General features: G+C 56.8%; 1 protein-coding gene across 1 annotated transcript; it reads left to right on the top strand.

The window, feature by feature from the left end:
* The first annotated feature begins 1,175 nt into the window (after positions 1-1,175).
* Positions 1,176-19,265, top strand: ASAP3 (ArfGAP with SH3 domain, ankyrin repeat and PH domain 3). Its single transcript, XM_058819904.1, has 27 exons — positions 1,176-1,214; positions 1,790-1,945; positions 5,721-5,793; positions 6,157-6,302; positions 7,792-7,866; positions 7,991-8,040; positions 8,299-8,425; positions 10,431-10,516; positions 11,285-11,360; positions 11,484-11,570; positions 11,819-11,928; positions 12,160-12,229; positions 12,765-12,852; positions 13,358-13,406; positions 13,495-13,682; positions 13,797-13,930; positions 14,337-14,431; positions 14,695-14,875; positions 15,208-15,293; positions 15,401-15,516; positions 15,606-15,673; positions 15,846-15,953; positions 16,068-16,311; positions 16,399-16,672; positions 17,163-17,307; positions 17,455-17,577; positions 17,847-19,265. Exons 2-27 carry the CDS (start codon positions 1,823-1,825, stop codon positions 17,919-17,921), a joined length of 2,997 nt encoding a protein of 998 aa, XP_058675887.1. The 5' UTR covers positions 1,176-1,214; positions 1,790-1,822; the 3' UTR covers positions 17,922-19,265.
* The last annotated feature ends 41 nt before the right edge of the window (positions 19,266-19,306 follow it).

Here is a 19,306-nt window from a genome sequence, read left to right as displayed (position 1 = left end):
TCTAAATGAGTCACAGCTGCGAAGTCCTTAGTTGGGCAGCAGCTGTGGCTTGTAAAGATAGCTGGGATAAAAGGGGTAGGGTCGAGAGTCCTGGCTGAGCCCCTTTGGAAGCTACGAGGAATTGCACTACAGAGAACAGAAGCTAGAAGGTATGGACTCTTTAAGAATATAATAACAACAATACAACAACAGTACCCGGGTGATTTCTGGTGGTACCCAGTGGTGGCTGATGGTACCTGGTGATGTCTCGTACCCGGGATCGTGGCACGTGTTGGCGTTGCATAGTCTGGTGATGTGGAGGAGGAGAGCCCCGGGCCAGGTGAGCAGGGCGAGGGGCACAGAGGCCACATCCCCCGTGGGGTTGAGTGTCCCACCGCGCCAAAGGGGATCCCCCTGGACGGTTTGTCCCCGCCCGCGCAGTCCCCAGGCCAGCCAGGAGGTGGCAGGGCCACACCGGCCAAGGGACCGCAGGTACCCCGGGGGATCGGGGGCTGCCTGTCTGCTCCGAGGCTCTTACCCCAAATCCCTGCTGCTCCAGTCCTGCCTGGGCTGCAGCCTTTTAACCCTCTGCCTGCCAGAGCCCTGCCGAGGGTTGTCCTGGGAGCTCGGCAGATGTTGGCTGCTCCCAGACGGGGGGAGGATACCCCAAACTGTGGGCTCGCCTACCTGCCGGTGCCAGAGAGCTGGAATCTTTCAAGCGGAGCTGTTCACCCAAGGCTTGTGATGGCTATTCCTGTTCCCCAGTCCCTCTCAGCACCTCAGTAACAGTGTGTTAGAGGAGGACTTGGGCTGGTCCTGGGTAGGCACATACCTGTTTTACTGAGCCCCACTCCTAGCTCAGTAAAAGGGTCGAGGGTCTGATTCACCATGGGTGAGCAGTGCAAGGGGCATGGGGAGGGGTCTGCAAAGCCCCATTGCACTCATGCTGGCCTCTCTAATGGCAAACCAGTCACAGTGAGGCTTTTTGCCCCTTTCTGTTCCAGTTTGTCCACAACCCCAGTCCTGCAGTGGGATTTGCTCAGTGTCTGTTCCACCTAATTGCCTGCACCTGAGGTGCCCTGGCTTCCCCATCCTCCATGAAGAGCAAATAAACAGGAATGGGACACCAACTTCAATTGAGAGGTGGGACAAATGAGGGGACGGGAGAGGGAACAAAGAAGTTGCCTCCAGCGGGACAAAAAGCCAAAGACTCCAGTGGTTATCCCCTGTCCAAGGTTTGTACCCTCACGGTCCTAGGAAGGGCAGGGTGGGAGTGACCTCCAGTTAAACCGGTGTTTGGAGCGGACTGGGCATAATCCTAAACCATCACTGTGTGTGGTCTCCATCTCCTACCAAGATGGGCAGAGGTGGTTGCTGGGGTGCCTGGGAGAGGTGAGTGCTGGGGTGAGGTGGGTTCCGGGCGGAGATGGGTGCTTGGGTTAGGTGGCTGCAGAGTGCTTCGGAAAGGGGGGGTGTTGGCGTTAGGGGGACGCTGGTGCCTGGGAAAGGCGGGTGCCGAGGCAAGGCTGGCGGTGCAGATCCAGAAGAAAAACCGCAGGGTTTTCTCTTCGTGCCACCAGAGCACGGGGGAACCCCGCACTCCCTGCGTCCCAGAACGGGGGTCATTGAGCAGTTCCTGGGGAGCACCGCTGCTCTTCGCCTTTAACGTGCGGACGGGCGGGGCCGCCGCGTGACGGCGGAGGGCGGGAGCGGGCGGAGGGAGGCGCGGTGCGGGGCTCGCGGCGCGGGGCTGCCGGCGCGGTGCGGTGCGCGGAGCCCGGCTGAGCCGGCACCCTGGGGCGCTCCGCAGGGGAGGAGCGGAGCCCCCGGTGCCCTCCGCACCATGCCCGAGCAGCTCAGCGTGGCCGACTTCTTGGCCGTTGCCAGCGAGGACCTCGGTTCCCCGGCCGCCGCCTTTGCCTCCAAGATGCAGAAGTGCCGGGGGGCCGTGGGGGCTCTGGAGGAGGTGAGCGAGGCCGGGGGGTGTGGTCGGGGGGTCAGACTGCGCAGACTGCGCCTGGGAGCATTCCCCGCATCCCGCCTGGGAACACCTCCGCGCCAATAGGTGCTAGTCCCTTGATGCTTGCGCCTCCCTCGGTCTTCTGTTTTTTAGAGCCCACCCTTTCATCCCGAGACTACGCTGGTCATCCTGAATGCGTGGTTTGGGACCCTCAGATGGGGGGCCGTTTGTATCTCCCGAGCAGCCCCATCGTACTTTTATGGGGAGCTAAGCCTGTCGAAATGAGCAAAGGCTTCTTTAAAGCTTCAAGTGCCCCCCTCCCCGCCCCGAGGCCAGGACATATCCCCCATCACCCCGAGGCCAGGGCGGCCTATTTCCTTATTTGTAGGGCCAGAGCATCCCCACCTGCCCCTCCCGGGGACCAGGACATGCCCTCAGAGAATCAGCCCCACATTTCTATCCACTATCGAGCTCTTGTACTGGAACCAGCCCCGATGGGATGTGGTGTCGCTGGGGGGTCTCTTCTTTGGGGAGTATTTTCAACCTCCCCAAAGTCATCAGTAGCCTTTTTGGGAAGGGTGAAGGTAGTGGGTTGCCTTCATCCTCCTCCCGCCTGGAATAAAGGCAGTTTCCAGCTGGTCCTGTGGCTTTTGCCAACTCCTCTTAGCTAAGGAATGACTTTGAAGGAGAGCCAGAGCTGGCAGGGAGTGGGGGGCCCCCCGTGCCAGGGCTGCTGGAATACCTGGGGGCAATGGGATGGGTGTCCCATGCCTGGCGATCTGGGAACGCACCATGTAGCATCTTGGTCTCCATCGGCACATGCTGGTCACTGTCATGGATCCTCTTCCCAGTGGGGAAGGAGGAGGCAGCTCTAGCCAGGAGGGAGCAGCAGGATTTTTGTTTGGCTGCTTGGAGAGGCTGTGGTTAAGGATGCAGGGATGGGGAGAGATGCGTCCCTCGGGAATGACAGGGAATCTCTGGGATTGGCTTAGTAAAGCTCCAGCAAGCATGAGAGATAGTTGGGAATCGTGACTACTGTGTCATATGTGCCATGAAGGGCGCAGGGCTGAACCCTCCATGCCACTGGAGGGTCTGGAGAGGAGGCCAACCTCCTGCTAGACCTTTGGCATGCCCCTGGTCCTAGCACGAGGGGAGAAGGGAAATCTGAGCAAACCAGCTCCCTGCTATCTTTGGAGCTGCAACATGGTGATAGCATGAGGCAAGGGGGATAATCAGTGGTGGATTTGGGGATCACTGCAGGAGGGGAGAGACGCTCTGTGACCAAACTGAGCCATAACCCACCCTGTCACCACCCCAAATACTGGCAGGTGGCTTGGTGAGCAGGAGGGAGCGAAGGATGCTGGTCGAACTCCAGTGACTGCTGAATGGGAAGGGATGGCTACATCCCACCAGGACCCTGGGACAAAGCATGGCCACCTGCACCCAAGATAGGAGCTGTTCTCAAATCAGGGGCAGGAGTGAGCAGGGAGAGGACTGGAGATTGCTGCTCAACACGAAGGAGACATCCTGATATTGCCCAGAGCTACTTTGTGCCTCAGTTTACCTGCTGGGATTAAAGAGGGTCCTCTCCTTGGGGTTTGTGGGACTTCAGGATCCCTGGGGCTGCTGCAGAGACAGAGCCTGAGGTCTCTGGAGTGGGCTTGGAAGGCTGAATCCAGCCCTTGGTGGGTTGGTGCTGTGCGCACATCAGAGGGGACTGGGTACCTCTGGGCTAGGGCAGGGTGACATGGCAGAGGCTGCTGGCAGATGAGCTCCCAGCTCGCCCTGTCCCCCAGGGCAGTGCCACATACTGCTCCTGGCCTGACAGCTTGGCACCCTGGCTCTGGCACCCGCGGCGGCTCCTTCGCTGGGTAGCACGAGCCGGCAGCAGCGGAGGAGGGAGAAGAATGGCCTCCATTGAGCATCCTGCCTGAGGTCCCTCAGCTGCGAGCCCAGCTAGCTGTGGTGCAGGTGTGCATTCATCCCTTCCTCCATCCCATGGGGAATTCCTCCTGCTGACATCCTTGTTATGCCGATGTCCTCAGCTGCCCCCTGACCAGAAGCACTTGAGCTGGGCCTGGGGGATGATGGATGCCATCGGGGGCTCCAGACATCTCTGCTCCTCCACTCCTGAGCAGCCAAGGACTGTGTTCCCAGCAGCCAGTCTGGTACATTGGGGATGCCAGTGCTGCCTGCAGGTGCCAGCAGCACTGTACAGTGATTCCCTCTGTGTTAACCACCCAAATACTTGTCTCTGCTTGCCCTGTGCCCACTGGTGGATGCACAGATCCCTTCCTGAAAGCCCTTGTGTCCTTCCCTGGATAATCCCTGCTCTGCACCAGCTCTGCATTCTGCATCCAGCACCTGTGAGCTGGCACCAGGATGCGCTGCTCCATCCTGGACACTTGAAAGGAGTGTCTTCCCACATTTTCCCAGTGATGCTTCCAAAGCATCTCATGCTACCTCAGTTTCCCCTTCCTAAGACTCTGCCAGGTTTGCAAGCCTGGAGCATCCAGGCATCCAGCCCCGAGTTCCCCCAGAGGCAGGGAATATCTCTGCTCTGGAGAGTTTGGTGCATCCGGATGTGACACAGAGATGGGCCATGAGGGGCTTTGGTGCACCCCAACATTCTCCCCTCTGTAGATGCATTGCAAGACTCCTGAGCAGGGGCTTTGGCTCCCACCTCAACCCCAGTCTGCTCCAAGCCAGTTCATCCTGGCAGCATCCCATCTGACAGAGCAGTGCTGAAGTTGGGCTGACCCTGCTGTCAGGAAATCAGCCTTGACATCAGCCCGAAAACCTTCAACAGAGCTCAAGCAGAGAGAGAGCCTCTTTATTGTAATTCCTCCGAGGTTTCATCCCTGCCCTTTTTTGCTGTTCACGCCCTCTAAATATTTCCAGCCTGTTATCATGGCTCTGGTACCTGCAGCCAAGCCACCCTTAACCCTTTCCTGATGCTGGGGCCAGCGTGTGCTCAGATGCTTGTGCTGGCAGCACCACAGCCCCTTGCCCTTGGGTTGAGTGGGGTGAGTTTGTCACAGGGCTTGGTGGGGTTGAATTTGTTGTGGTGCTTAGGGGGCAAATCAGAGCTATACAGATAGGAGGAGATGGGAGGATGGGGAGAGCTGCAAACTAGAGCAGGATCTGAGTGATGGGGCTGCAGGGAGACTCATGGTGCTGGGGACTATGGGGCAAGATCATGCATGAGCTGGGGGGTTTGGAAAGACACATTGCTCGTTGTGGGATTGTTGTGGTTTAGCACACAATCAGCACAAGGGTTTATGGGACTTAGGTCCCCATCAGCAGGATGTGGGTCCTGTGAGAGCTGAGCACCCTCACACATCTCGCCTGGTTCTGAGCCATGGGGATGGGCTTATGTGATACATGATGCTTCAACTCCTCCTTGGTTGAAACAGTCCCTGCAAGAGCCAGCGAGGCTGGCTTTCTATTAAGCTTTCTATGCTTAATAGAAGCTGCTGGGATCCAAAGAGCCTCTTACCTCCTCCTACTGTCTTGCTCAAACCCTCCTCTCTGTAGCCAGCCAAAGCCCTGCTTGGCAGCAAAGCTATTGGGATCACAGCCCTGGCAGGAGACCGGCTGGACGCTGTGGTTCCAGCATCCCAGGATGCCTCCAGCTCCTTTCCCAGCCCTGGGAGCTTGGATTGCACCCCACACATCTGCACAGTAGAGTTGCAGCCTTTCCAAGGGCCAGCTGGGCTGGGGGAGTGGCAGCCATGCTTGGCTAATGAGCTCCATTTGTTTTCTCTCTTTGCTATTGCAGAGCCTGGATGGGGACCAAGCTGTGCTCCAGAGGATCAGGAAATATGTGAAAGCTATTCACATCTCCGGGCTCAGTGAGTTGGGCTTAGGGAGATGATGGGCATTCCCAGAGCATGGGGCTGTGGTTGTGTGATAGCCCCATCCTCCACCAGCAATGGTCACAACCGGGCAAACCCAAAAAAAGTAAGGAGGTGGATGCTAGCTGCTGGTGGAACCGCACGATATGACCTGATAATTTGCTTAGATGCAAAAAACTGTCTGAAATATATATGAAAAGGAAAAATTGAGAACCTTAAGGAGGTTTTTTGTGGCACTGCTGCTGTCCTGCATTAGGATTGGGCTAGCTCTGTTAGAAGGGGTTGGAGAGATGGTGTGCCCCTAATGTGTTGGGTGCTGCAGGGTCACTGCATGTCCCTCTTTGGTGTCTCTCCATACAGCCCATGTGGAGAATGAAGAACAGTACAGTGAGGCCCTGGAGAACTTTGGCAACAACCACCTCTCCCAGAATAACCATGAGCTCTCTACCGGCTTCCTAAACCTGGCGGTCTTCACCCGTGAGGTCACTGCACTCTTCAAGAACCTGGTGAGCTGTCCCACATCCACTTGGATTTGGAATCCCCCACCAACCAGTGCAGCTCCCCTCCTTCCAATTTAGCTGCCCTCCACCACATGCAGCGATCCCTACCTCCTACCTTGGGCTCAGGGACATATTCCCAGTGCTCTCAGACCATCTGATACCCTTGTTACTGGATTTATAGCTCACTCCCAGCCCCCTGGGGCCATTGACACTGGGATCTAATGGGAAGCTGGGGCTGCTATTTTCATTTTTCCCTTTTTTCTTGCTTTCTGTTTTTTTCTCACATCAATTGCATCTCTGATCTTGCTTGCCAAGAGTAAATCAAAGCCGCGCTGGGCTGCACAGTGGGGCCATGGGGAGCAGGCAGAGGCGGCTGTGAGCCGGGCCAGGAATGGCTCTGATGGAAAACTCAGGTCCTGAATGGAGCTGGGTTCGTGCATGCCCAGCAGCAAATCCCTGGGGGGGTCCCATGTCACCCCCTCTCTGTTCACTTTCAAATCCCCCTCTCCAAAGGGTGTTTTTGGCCCCTGGCTCTGCTTAAAGAGGAAATTGATTTCTGCTGCCCTTCCCCCAGCAAGAATTTCAGATTTTTTGTGTGTTCCTCTCCCAGTTACCCCAATCTGGGCCTCCCTCCTCCTCCCCTTCCCCATCCTGGCTGTCATAGCCTGCTGGACTCCCATGCTCCAGTAGAGCTCTGCAGAACTGTCCTGATGGAGGAGTTGGACCAGTTCTGAGGGTCTCCACCTCCTGCCCCAAGTGATGCTGAGTGAGTTCTGTGCCAAAACCAGATCTAAAAAGCTGTTTCCCCTCCTAGAGTCTCTCTGGAGTACCCCATTACCCCTGGTTTGGGGGTGGTCCTGTGCCCTGGGGCTGGCTTTCTCCTCAGGTGCTGCAGAGGACCAAAACCCTTTAAAAGAAATCTGGATACACTGGGGAAGTCCCATGTGGGTGCTGGAGCTTCTCTCACAGCTCTAAAATGGGGTGCTGCTCCATGGGCTGCATGGAGGGAGGCCAGGACAGCAGTGGGCTCCCATGTCCCCACCACAGACCCCTGCACAGCACTGGTAGGGGTAGTAGTGGCTGCACTGCTATCCCCAGATCCCAAAAAATGGAGGCATTTTGGGAAGCCCCTTTGACATGGGTGGGCTCTTTGTATCACAGGACCGTGGAGGGGCTGGTCGTGCTGCTGGTTGCTGGAGACAGGAGCGGGGACAGGGATGAGGTGTCAGTGGGGGAAGACAGCTTTGTTTTCGGCAGCTGTGCTGCTGGTGTGGTTTGTGGGAAGGGCCACATTCGTCAGACATCTTGCAGCCAGTTCCAACAAGCCCTGGCGTGCCCTCTGCCAGGATCCTGGATTCAGCCACCCTTCCAGCCTCCTAACCCTTCCTGGGGCAGTGACAGAGTTGGGGGGAGGTCCCTGGCACTGGGGAAGACCTGGGGCTCCCGCTCCCTGACTTCCCTCACCGTGGGATGGCCCTATGTCTACCTTCTGCAGGTGCAGAACCTGAATAACATCGTGTCCTTCCCCCTGGACAGCCTGTTGAAGGGGCAGCTGAAGGATGGCCGCCTGGTAAGTCCTGTCCCCAGGGTCACTCATTTGGTGACATTCTGCAGTGAGACCTCTTGGCCCATTTAGTGCCACCGGCTCTTTTGCTTTCCCTGACTGCTGCCACCTCCTTTTTCCTTTGCCACAGGATTCCAAGAAGCAGATTGAAAAGGCCTGGAAGGATTATGAGACCAAAGTGTAAGTAGCATGCTGCCTCTGGCAAAATCTACCTAATCCCACTCTGCACAAAGGTGTTTTGTCCCTGGACTGGAGCCAGGCACCGATGGTGCCAGTCTGTCATGGAGAGGGTTCTGGTCCAGCTTTTCCCAAAGGGGAAAGGGAGAGGGGCTGGAGAGGGCCTGGAGATGTTTCTCCTCCCATCCCCACTGTAGCCTCCTGCATGGGACACCCCTCAGAGCAGGGATGTCCCCAGCCCACCTTCATCCCATTCCACAGGGGAAAGATGGAGAAGGAGAAGGAACGAGCCCGCGTGGCCGGGGTCATCCAGGCGGAGCCAGCAGCAGCGGAGGTGGCCGAGGACATGCAGAAGGAGCGGCGGCTCTTGCAGCTCCACATGTCTGAGGTGGGGGCTGTGCCAAGGGGACTGGGGACTTGTCCCACCAGGAACAGAGTCCCAGGGGGCACAGGGGACCTCTCTGCTAGAAGCTGTGCAGGAACATCAGAGCCTCTCCCAGTATCTGACACCAAAGCAGCCCCACCTGTGTGCTGTGGGGGACCCTTGTCTGTCCCCTTCTCCCTGTGCCCCAGCATAGTCCCAGCTCGGGAATCTCCATGCCATCCCATGCCATGCCATCCCATCCCCCTACTGAGGTCCCTGTGGGATGCAGCTCCAAATGGCACCCATGGTGCCCCACAAGGGTGGCCTCGGGGTTCCTTCCATGTCCCCCCAGCTCCACTCCTACCCTTCCTTGGGTGGCATTTGGGTAAAAAGTAAGCTTTTTGGCTAACGTCCATGAGGTTGCCTTTGTGGTTTTTGCCTATCCTCAAAACTGCTCCTGGCTGTGATGAAGGAGGTCACAAGTCACCCCAGATCCTTGTCAATTCTGGGTCCTTGCAGTCCATGCTCAAGAGGTCAGATTGGAATAAATGAAGAAGACTCAATTTCAAAGCCCTGCAGCAATGAGGAACCCAAGTGTCCTGGCTCCAGACACTCAGCAGCCCCATAGACTTGGAGGGTGGCAGAGCAGGAAACAAGTCTGCCATGGGTTGTCCCAGAGGTCTCCCATGTTCCTGAGGTGCCACCCCATGCCTGCCCAGCAAAGAACAAGGGTTGTGGGTAGGAGGCTGTGCCTGCCTCGGAGCTGGGACCCGGCCAGATGAGTCACTCCCTTGAATAGCTCCACTGTGGGATAAATAACAGCACATGGAGAGGTGGGAGCTGGAGCAGGGCATGTGCACCCGTGTTTCTGCATGCATGAGAGCTGCCAGCATTGGCCCTGGAAATGGGAGGGCAGTTCTTCTGGGGGGCTGGGGGCCCATACGATGCACATAGGTTTATTGGAAAGTGGGTTTTGCTACTTCCAGGGTCCTGTTTCACTCCATGGAGTGGTGGTGTCTCGTCATTGTGGGCCATTTCACACCCTCAGGGCTGTGGGAGCAGTTGGACATGGGCCCAGGGCTGCTGGGAGCATCCCTTTGTTCACAGGTCCCAGCCACCGCTGCCTGGGATGCTCTGCTGCCACTGTCACCGTGGGTTGTGGGTGGCAGGGCAGGGACATCCCACAGGAGCTGGGCACACGTGGCCTTTTCTACGTGGGATGTGCTCCCTGACATTGACTTGGCCTCTCCAGCTGTCATGGAGCACTTCAACAGCCGTGCCCAGTCCCGTGACCCCTCAGGGTGTCTGCAGTGCCTGGGGCACGGGGAGGCTCCATTCCAGGAGCTCTGTCTCACCCTGGAAAACCCCCACAGCTCAGGGCTGCCTCCCCCTCCCCTCACTCACCATTCAAAACCATTCCAGCACCTGGAGAGGAGCTTGCAGGGGGAAAAAATCTCTTCCCCTCCTTCTTTTACTTAGGGTGAGCTAGAGTCAGTGTGTTTCCTTCCCTGCTTGCAGCTGATGGATGGGTTTGATGCATAAAGCTGAAATTCCCCATCCCACGAGGCACCCCAGCAGACCTCCAGTGCTGGTGTGCTGCAGGTGCTCACTTCTTGGAATCTGATTTTTTGGGAATAAAAGGGCCATACCTTCAAAAACATTTGGCCTTTTTTGTTGTGTTTTTTCTTTCCTTCACAAGCAGCCTTGAGTTTTGGTTATTTATTAACTCCAGAAGTAATGAGCAGTGGGAGAAGCATGCTTGGCTGGAAAGCCTGGAGGCCTGCCTCAGTCCTTGAACTTTCCATGTCTGGGAGGACTTCCAGAGCCAGGTTTTTGAGGGTGGTCCCCAGCGAGCTGCCTTCAAATCCAACATCATGACTTGACTTCTTGAAACCCAGCCAGTGTTTTAACCTTCCTCCCTGTGCTGGGAAGGGAATCAAGGGCTAGGCAGGCTCTTGCTCTTTCCTCTGGGTTATTCTCAGCTGGTCCTTGTCTCTGTCACCTAACCAGGTGTTTTCTCCCCCTCCAGTACCTGCTAAAAGCCAGAGAGTCTCAGATGAAGCAGGGACCAGATTTCCTGCAGAGCCTCATCAAGTTTTTCCATGCTCAGCACAAGTAGGTGCCACCTGGGTCAAGATGGGGCTGATTGTCACCCTTGGGTGGTCCCCTGAGGCTCTGGGGTCTTCTGCTCTCATCCCAGAGCCATAAAGCTGTTAGTGGAGATACTGGGCAGAGCCCATCACTTCTCAGTTTTCTCTGGGGAGTTGAAATGTGCTTTGTTGTCTTGAGAAGCTGTAAACGTGTCCATGGGGCAGTGGGAGGGGCATTGGCTTGAGATGTATCTGATTATTTGGTTTCTGGATAGATTTCCAGGGATGAGCTCAGCTGAGCAGCTCTGGCTTTAGCCATGGGGCTTGTAACAAGAGTGTTTGGAGTGAGGATCAACATCCCCTCGCCTTTCCCGTTGCTCCGTGGGGCTGGAGTAGCAGTGTGTGGGAGTCATCATCTCCTCCAGCTCTCAAGTGGGGAAACTGAGGCAGTTTGAGACTGTCGTGGTGGTCAAAAGCATGTCTTTGACTGGGACTGTGACCCAGGGACCCCCCAGAATGTGGCTTTTGGCAGCACTGCTCCCCAGTGAGTTGAGCTGGGATTAAACAAGAGGCCAATCCTGCATGCCAGACCTCCCAAATATTTGGGGTATCCAAACCCCATGGGCTAGGCTTGGCCTTTGCTGGGCTCTCTCCAGATCCCCGTAGCCAGGGAGCCACAAAGCAAGTACCAGGGAGGGGATCGCCATGATCTCCTGCCACAATTTCTCTAAAAACCCTCTTTTTTCCTCCATCTTCCCCATCTGCATCTTAATCACCCTCAACAAACACCCAGTTTCTTCCAAGACGGCTGGAAGGCTGCCCAGAATCTCTACCCCTTCATTGAGAAGCTCGCCGTGTCCCTGCATGCGGTAAGGCCTTCACGCTGCCGTGCAGTGCCCTCAGCCTGTCCCCTGGGATGCCCCCATCCCCGTGCCAGCCCCGGCCAGCACCTGTGCTCAGGGCAGCCCTGAGGGCAGCTGCTCCCTCCGCAGCTGCGCCAAGCACAGGAGGAGGAGGTGAAGCAGCTCACACAGACCCGTGATTCCCTCCGCAACATCCTGCAGCTGGAGAACAAGGAGGTGAGACTGCAGGATGGGCAGGGAAGAGCTGGGAAGGAGCATTGGGAGGTGCTGGGTACGCTGGGGTTAGTTTGGGAGAGGGGAGCTGGGTTAACTTCTCCAGGGACCTGGAGACATTTGGATGCTAGGAGGGCATGGGGCTGTCTGGCATCTTCTGGACACACTGCACCCCTCTAAGGACAAGGTCACCTGGGGCAGCAGCCACCTCTGTGCCTCTCACTTTGCTTTTTTTATTGTCTTTTTTTCAGGAAAACTTGAACAGGAAGAACTCTGGCAGTGGCTACAGTATCCATCAGCACCAAGGCAACAAGCAGTATGGGACAGAGAAGTCAGGATTCCTGTACAAGAAGAGTGATGGGTGAGGATGAGTGTTATCCCTGAGAGCTCTTGGCTTTGTCCTGATATTGTCAGTGCTTGTGGGAGGTCTAGAGCTGAAATCCAGCTCACAGGACATTTAGTATTCTATGAGTTAGAGAAAGCATAACCCCATGTCCAGAACTCCCATCAGGCCTCTGCATGGCTGGTTTGGGATGTGGATGTGGGTGATTGCAGCTGTGCAATCCTCACTCCTCCTCTTTCTTCTTCTCAGGATCCGCAAAGTGTGGCAGAAGAGGAAGTGTGGTGTGAAGTATGGCTGCCTGACCATCTCCCACAGCACGGTGGGGAGCGTGGGGGCTGCAGACCTGACCCTTTTTTGTGCACCCTTTGGGGCTTAATGTCCATTGGATTGCAGGTTTAATTTTGCCAAAACTGATCACAAATCTGCCTGGCTTAAAAATCAATGCAGGATGAGACTGGACTGTTCAAAGAAAGTCCCCTGTATCTGACAGGGGTCCCAGGGTGGTGCCCCGTGTCTGTCCATGGGAGAGGAGGTGATCCTGGGGGGGACAGACAGACGGACAATGCGGGTCCAGACGAACCCAAAGGGGATGGGCTGGTTGGGCGGGAAGGGCTGCCCCCTGGCGGTGGAGGCTGGAAACTGCAGGAGGGGCAGAGGCCCCTCTTGGAGCCGTGTTCTTCTGCAAAGGGTTCCTGTTCTTCTGAAATGAGTCAGACAGGGTCTGATTGGCATGGTTATCCCGAGAGAAACCATCTGTGGTGGTGGTTGTACCACCACAATTGCCCCTGGAGATGGTGATGCCCATCCCATTCATTCCTGGTCCTTTAACCCACCTTGGTCCTCTCACCCTGCAGATAAACCGTCCCCCTGTGAAGCTGAACCTCCTCACCTGCCAGGTGCGGCCCCATGCCGAGGAGAAAAAATGCTTTGACCTGGTGACACGTGAGTACCTGGGATGAGGTGCAGTGACTGGGGTGTGAGGTGTTTGACCTGGAGGTGGAGGCTTTGGTGGGACCTTTCCCTTTTTGGAGTGGGTTTTCCCTCTGAAACACAGTGTCACCCTCTTTAATCTGGCTCTGGGTGTCTTCCTGGCTGTCTTTACAGATGAAGGACCAATCCAGTGAGTGCTAGAAAGCTGAGACAAAAAGAGATTGTGACAGGGCTCAGGTGATGGGAGAGTGATGTGCAGTGATTTAATTTGTAATTAAGCAGCTCCTTTGAAGAGATTTCAGCTTATTCCTCAGCATCCCTAGACCACAGAATCCTAGAATGGTTTAGGTTGGAAGTAGCCTTAAAGACTGTTTTGTTCCACCCCTGCACTGTGGGCAGGGATATCTTCCACTAGACCAGATTGCTCCAAGCCCTGTCCAAGCTTAAACAATTCAAGGGATGTGGCAGACACAGCTTCTCTCCTTTCACCTTGTCTCTTCTCTCCCCATCCCTACAGACAACAGGACATATCACTTCCAAGCAGAGGATGAGCAAGAGTGTGTTGTGTAAGTGCCACAGCCCATCCCTCCTCCTTGACATGCCAGATCCTGCTCTGCCTTCCTCATCCTCCTCTTCCTCCTCCCTCCTGCCCAGGTGGGTCTCAGTGCTGCAGAACAGCAAGGATGAAGCCCTGAGCAATGCCTTCAAGGGGGATGGGGGCAGTGGCGGGGTGGCAGCAGGCACTGGGGTGGACGGCGGCATGCAGGAGCTCACCAGGCTGGTTATCAGTGAGGTGAAGAACATGCCAGGAAACAAGCAGTGTTGTGACTGCGGTGCCCCAGGTATGTCAGGGCCTGGGGTGTCCCCCCGCCCTGGGTGTGAGTCAGGGTTCATGGGGGTCGCAGCATCTTTGGGGGCTGGGCATGCCGCTGAGCCCCGCGCCGCTCCCACTGCAGATCCCACGTGGCTCTCTACCAACCTTGGCATCCTGACGTGCATCGAGTGCTCTGGCATCCATCGGGAGCTGGGTGTGCATTATTCCCGCATCCAGTCCCTCACTCTGGATGTTCTCAGCACCTCTGAGCTGCTGGTAAGGTGCTTTCTGAGCCCAGAGATCTCCTGGCACCCTGGGAAGCACCCTCTGTGTGTCCCAAACCTCCTGTGACACAGGGTTAATTTCTTCTTCTCCATCCATCTGTCCCCAGTTTGCTCCAGGGCTTGCAAACTTGCCTCAGTTTCCCCAGTGCAGTGGTGTGGGCAAGGGGGGCTCTGCAAAGCTGTTTGCTAAGCAGGGGGCTGCTGGCAGCTCCCCAGGATTTTCTCCCTCCTAAAATAGATTTCCACTGCCGTAGAAGAGCATCATCCTGGCAAAGATGCTGCTCTGGGAAAGCCCTGGATGGATCCAATGGTTTCCTTCCTTCTGGGATGGGATCTGGCTGGAACAGGGTGAGTGTGACCAGGAGGGTTTATGTCCCTCTGTTCTCCTCTCTCCCTAGCTGGCTGTTAGCATTGGGAACACTCGTTTCAATGAGATCATGGAGGCCGCACTACCCACACAGGACTGTCCCAAGCCTTCAGCCAGCAGTGATATGTGAGTCAGGGACTTGGGTGTGCTGGGAGGAAGAGGAGGAGAAGGAAAAGGAGTGCATGGTGTGTGCCCTGTTCTTGTCCCCTTGCTGCCTTTGCCCATCTAAGACAGCCCTGGGATGAGGCATCCTGGTGTCATTGCTGGATTGTGGTTGGGGATCTGCACCTCTTTGGACACTTACCCTTGATCCTGAGGCTTCAGGAGGAGGCAGGAGCACAGGGCTCCACAGCCCGTCTCCATGCCCATCTAAGCCCCCCTTCTGGCAGGGCTGCGCGCAAGGAATACATCATGGCCAAGTACATGGAGCGACGCTACGTGCAGAAAAGCAGCCAGGACAACCCCCACGGCCTCTGGGAAGCCATTCAAGCCCGTGACCTCCTGGCCCTGCTCAAGGCCTTTGCCGAGGGGCATGACCTGACCAAGCCCCTGGCCAGCCCTGAGGGTCAGGTGAGGCCTGCACCCAACAGGGAATGGATTTTCCCTCTCTGGGTGGCTGTTCTCTGGGGTGCCTTGGGCTTTGGGAAGGGATATGCTGGTTGGAAGGTGAGCATCCTTAGGTCCAGCTTTCTTTTCTCCTACACACAGGAGATGATGTATTGTTGAGGCCAGCTCTCCTCTCCCTTCCATATCTTGGGAGATGAGCATACATGTGTCCAGCACTCCTTTTCCCTTCATTCAGGGGGGAAGATGAGCATTCTTGGATCCAGTACTTCTTTTCACTTTTTCCTGAGGAAAGATGAGCACTCTCAGGGTCATCTCTCCCTCCCATCTCTTGGCAGGATGCAGGCGAGCTGCCGCTGCACGTGGCCGTACGCCATGCCGACAGATCATCCCTTCCCTTGGTGGACTTCATCATTCAGAATGGGTGTGTCCCCAAGGGCTCCCAGTGTTCCCTGCCCCTCTCTCTCACGGGAGGAATGTACAGGGTGCTTGTATCAAAGCCTTGACTTTCCTGCTGTTGGCCCTGCACAGGGGAACGCTGGACCGAGTGACACAGAATGGGAACACGGCCTTGCACTACGGTGCACTCTATAACCAGCCCAACTGCCTCAAGCTGCTCCTGAAAGGGAAAGCCGCCTTCACCACAGGTATAAGCTTGGGACAGCGGTTTTGGGGTTCTTTGGTGGGAGTGGTAAAGCTGCAAATTGGATTTGTCCCCCTTTTGTCCCTTGGGCAGTGAATGCGGCAGGTGAGACAGCTCTGGATGTGGCGAGGAGGCTGAAGTACAGCGAGTGTGAGGAGCTGGTAAGTGGGATGGAGGAATGGGGGAGAAGCTCAGAGTGGGGAGAAGGGATCAAGTGCCTGAGGAGGACTGGCATGAAGGTGGGGGGCTTTTGGAACGTGTCCCTCCAGTGCCGAGACCCCTGTGGGCTGCCCCATCCCGAGATCCTCCTGACCTGCCCTATCCCTCTGACAGCTGGAGCAGGCGCAGGCAGGGAAGCTATCTCTGCAGATCCATGTGGACTATGACTGGGAGCCCCTATCAGAGTTGCCCTATGACAGTGAGGATGAGCTGGAGGAGAAGGTACTGTGGGATGGTGGGGCCTCCACATCCCCAGTAAGGGAGCTGTGGGAGTGCACACCCTTTTGGGGGGCTGGTGGCCGTGGGACATCCCTGGAGCTGTGTGTGTACCCCCAGGTGAGCCCCCTCCAGCGCTCCTTCAAGGGCACATCACCACTGGCCGCCAGCCCGCTGCCTGCCTGCCCCCAGACCCGCTGGAGCTGCATGGGGATGGACATCACCAACAAGACCTACGAGAGCATCCTGGTGCCCTCGCGCACGGCGCCCCGCCGAGCTCACAGCGAGGAGATCCCTCCGCCACTGCCCCTCAAAAACCCTACGCGGGGCAGCTCTCGCCCCAAACCCAGCCACAGCCCCACCGGTGAGTTGGAGGAGGAGGTCATCATGGTGGGGCTGTGCCTTCCCCCAGAGACCAAGTTTGTTCTCCCCATTGCGTGTGTCCCCCCAGAGCGCCCTGAACTGCCCCGGCAGGCATCGGATCCCCACTTCTCTGGGCCAGCGGAGGCAGCAGCACCACACAGCCTGCCCTGTGCCAGCAGCACGGGTGCCCTGGATGGCACTCCCAGCACCCGCAGCCCCACTGAGAGCCAGTGGGCAGCCTACTGGGAAACCCGCTCCGAGACGGACACGAGCAGCAGTCGGCGGGGGCCAGAGCTGAGTCCCCCACCCACACAGCCCCTGCCAGGCAGCACAGTCCCTGACATCCCCCCTGTCAAGTTTGGGTAGGGACCCTGCTCCAGACTGGGGTTGCACTTGGTTTTGGGAGATCATTGTATGGTGCTGGTGGGTGAATTTCAACCTCTGCCATCCCCATGGGCATAGAGAATCGCTGTGAAGCAAAAGGGTCCCCACCCTCTGGGATCTCCAAAGAAGCTGATGGTGACCCTGGGATGCAGGAGGAGACAAGGGCAGCTATGGGGATGCTGGGTTGTCCTTGGAGACAATGATGCAGATTATTTGGGAGGACACCAAGATCCTCTGCCAGTTATCATACATATTTTTTCTCCCCTTTGGGAAAATGTGGTGGGATGGGCTCATTTGAGGGAGTTTGGGTGCTGGGGACCCTTTTCATCAGCAGCAAGGGGGCTGTGGGTGAGATCCAGGTCCCATGGGGGAAGCCCTAACCTCCCTGAGACCTCACAGGATGGAGAACAGGGTGGGGGAAGGCAACAGCAGACGGGGGGATGACACTGTTCCCACTGTCACCCACAGCTCAGAGAGCACCCGCTCGTACCGGCGCATTGGTGGCATGGTGGGCAAAATGGGATCAGCTGGGTCCCCCCAGAGCCCTGGTGGCCCTGAGGACCCTGCTGTCAGCAAGCTGCCCCCTGTGCCCATGCCCAGAAGATTTGCTCCGGTAGGTGCAAATCCTCCTCTGCATCCCCAAGTGTCCTGGCTCCTCTTATCCTGGGGTGGCAGATGGAGTGATCAGGGGGTCCTATCCCTGTTGCCACCTTTTGGATGGCTTCGGGGGGTATCTCACCCTGTTTTGATCCCATTTCAGGCCAAGAGGAGGCAGAAGCGAGTAAAGGCAGTGGCTGACTGCAAGGGAGACAAGGCACGAGAGCTGACCTTCTCCAAGGGGGAGGTCATCGTGGTGACACGGGAGGAGGACGAGCAGATCTGGGTGAGTCAGCATGGCATGGGCAGCTGCTGGTCCTGGTCCTTTCCCCCCTCCAGTTCTTTTCTGAAGGAGGCTGGGTTTTTCTGGGGGGGCACAGATGGGGAATTTCTGCCCCATGTATGCATGAAGGAGGGCTAGGAGGGCTCCACTGATGTGTCACCACAGCTTTGCCTCTCTAAATGCCTGTTGGAATTGAGCAGGGGAAGAAGTTCTGGGGCTGATATCTCAAGATAAGACTTGCACTCCCCTGAACCCTCTTTCTGCACCCCCAGGTTGGCTTCATCGAGGGTGATGGCTCCCGTACTGGAGTCTTCCCTGCCAGCTTCGTCCACCTCTTGCAAGACTGACCGTTTGGGGGTGGCCCATTTGTCACTGTCCCATTGACTGGGAGTAGAGCCAGCTCCCTGCTAGGGGCTTGGTAGAGCCAGGCCAAAGGGACATGTGCCCAGGATCCTGGCATGAGACCACTGCCCTCCAAGGGGGCCCTGAGATCCCCTGCACTGGGAAAACCGTCCATGGATGGCAGCAGTGGGGGGCTGAGGAGCAGAGAATGGGCATGCTTGCTGCACTGGTGGGCTGAAGTTTCTGTGCCAGCCCCTGCTCCTGCTGCTCTTCTGTCATTCCTGTGGTCTCTGCCCATCACTTGGGTTTTCTTCTTCCTTCTCTGCAAGGAATTTGGGATGGGGGAGCTGTATTTGGTATCCCCTACCCTCTGCCAGGTAGTCATGAAGCCTCCTCCTCATCCTGGGGCAGCCATGGACCACCAGCCTCCTTCTGTACCCCAACTGTGAAGCCTTTGGGATGGGCAAGAAATAGGAGAGGGGATTTTTTTTTTTGTGTCCATCCCCCACCCCAGGTTCTGGGAGCTGCCTGGACTGGTGGAGTTCAGGGATGCTGCAAAGCTTCTCCAAAACTGGTAGCAAAATGCCATTCCTTGATTTGGAGGGCAGGGGATGTTTCAGGTGCTACCACAGAGCCCCTGCCCCATGTCCCTCAATCACTGCCCCTTCCCTGGGGGGGGAGGGGGGGGGTCTCAGAGGGGGTTTTGCAACTTTTTCTAGGACCTGCAAACCCCTGTAGCAGTGTCCCCTGGGAGCCACCTGCCTCCATACCCCCTCGCTTTACCCTTCTCATTTCTGTGTCAGATGCTTCATCTCAAAAAAGTCTTTTTTAAAGTCTTTTCCGTCTGATTTCTAATAAAACATCATTTTTTAAGCACCTGGGAGTGTGTTGGGGGTACAACCCCTGCCCTGCCATCCCCAGCATGGTGATGCTGCTGATGTGTTCCCAAGGCTCCCAGTCCCTGGCATGTGTGATGATCCTTGGGAGCAGCCATGTGCGGCTAGGCTGGGACATGGATCCAGAGCAGGATGCTCATACTACAGCCCCCCCATGTACGTGCTGGAGCAGGGACAAGCAAGGCTGGCAAGGTTATTGCCACCTACAAATCCCAGTGGCTTGTGCCCCGTATTGCTGCCTGTCCAGCCAGGCCTGGGGGGCTCCTGCCCCAGGCTGGCATACTATCAACTGGCTCTGCTCGCGCACCATCTACGTCGTGCTTCAAAGACTGCAGCGTGTCATTTGTCATCGCACAATCACGGAATGTTGGAAGGGGCCTTAAAGATTGTTCCGTCCACCCCAATGTAGGGGGGACACCTTCCTCTAGACCAGGCGGGTTGCTCCAAGCCTGTCCATCCTGACCTTGGACATTTCCAGGGATGGGGTATTCTCA

The sequence above is a fragment of the Ammospiza caudacuta genome, chromosome 25 (assembly GCF_027887145.1).
Source record: "Ammospiza caudacuta isolate bAmmCau1 chromosome 25, bAmmCau1.pri, whole genome shotgun sequence".
NCBI classification, from domain to species: Eukaryota; Metazoa; Chordata; class Aves; order Passeriformes; family Passerellidae; genus Ammospiza; species Ammospiza caudacuta.
The sequence above is the reverse complement of the archived record's forward strand: the minus strand, read 5'-3'. Positions and strand labels throughout refer to the sequence as shown.

Coding starts and splice junctions, on each gene's coding strand:
- ASAP3 (XM_058819904.1), top strand. CDS start 1,823: ATGCCCGAGCAGCTCAGCGTGGCCGACTTCTTGGCCGTTGCCAGCGAG. Junction 13,683..13,796: donor TTGTGACTGCGGTGCCCCAG/GTATGTCAGGGC, acceptor CTCCCACTGCAG/ATCCCACGTGGCTCTCTACC. Junction 16,312..16,398: donor ACCCAGCCACAGCCCCACCG/GTGAGTTGGAGG, acceptor GTGTCCCCCCAG/AGCGCCCTGAACTGCCCCGG.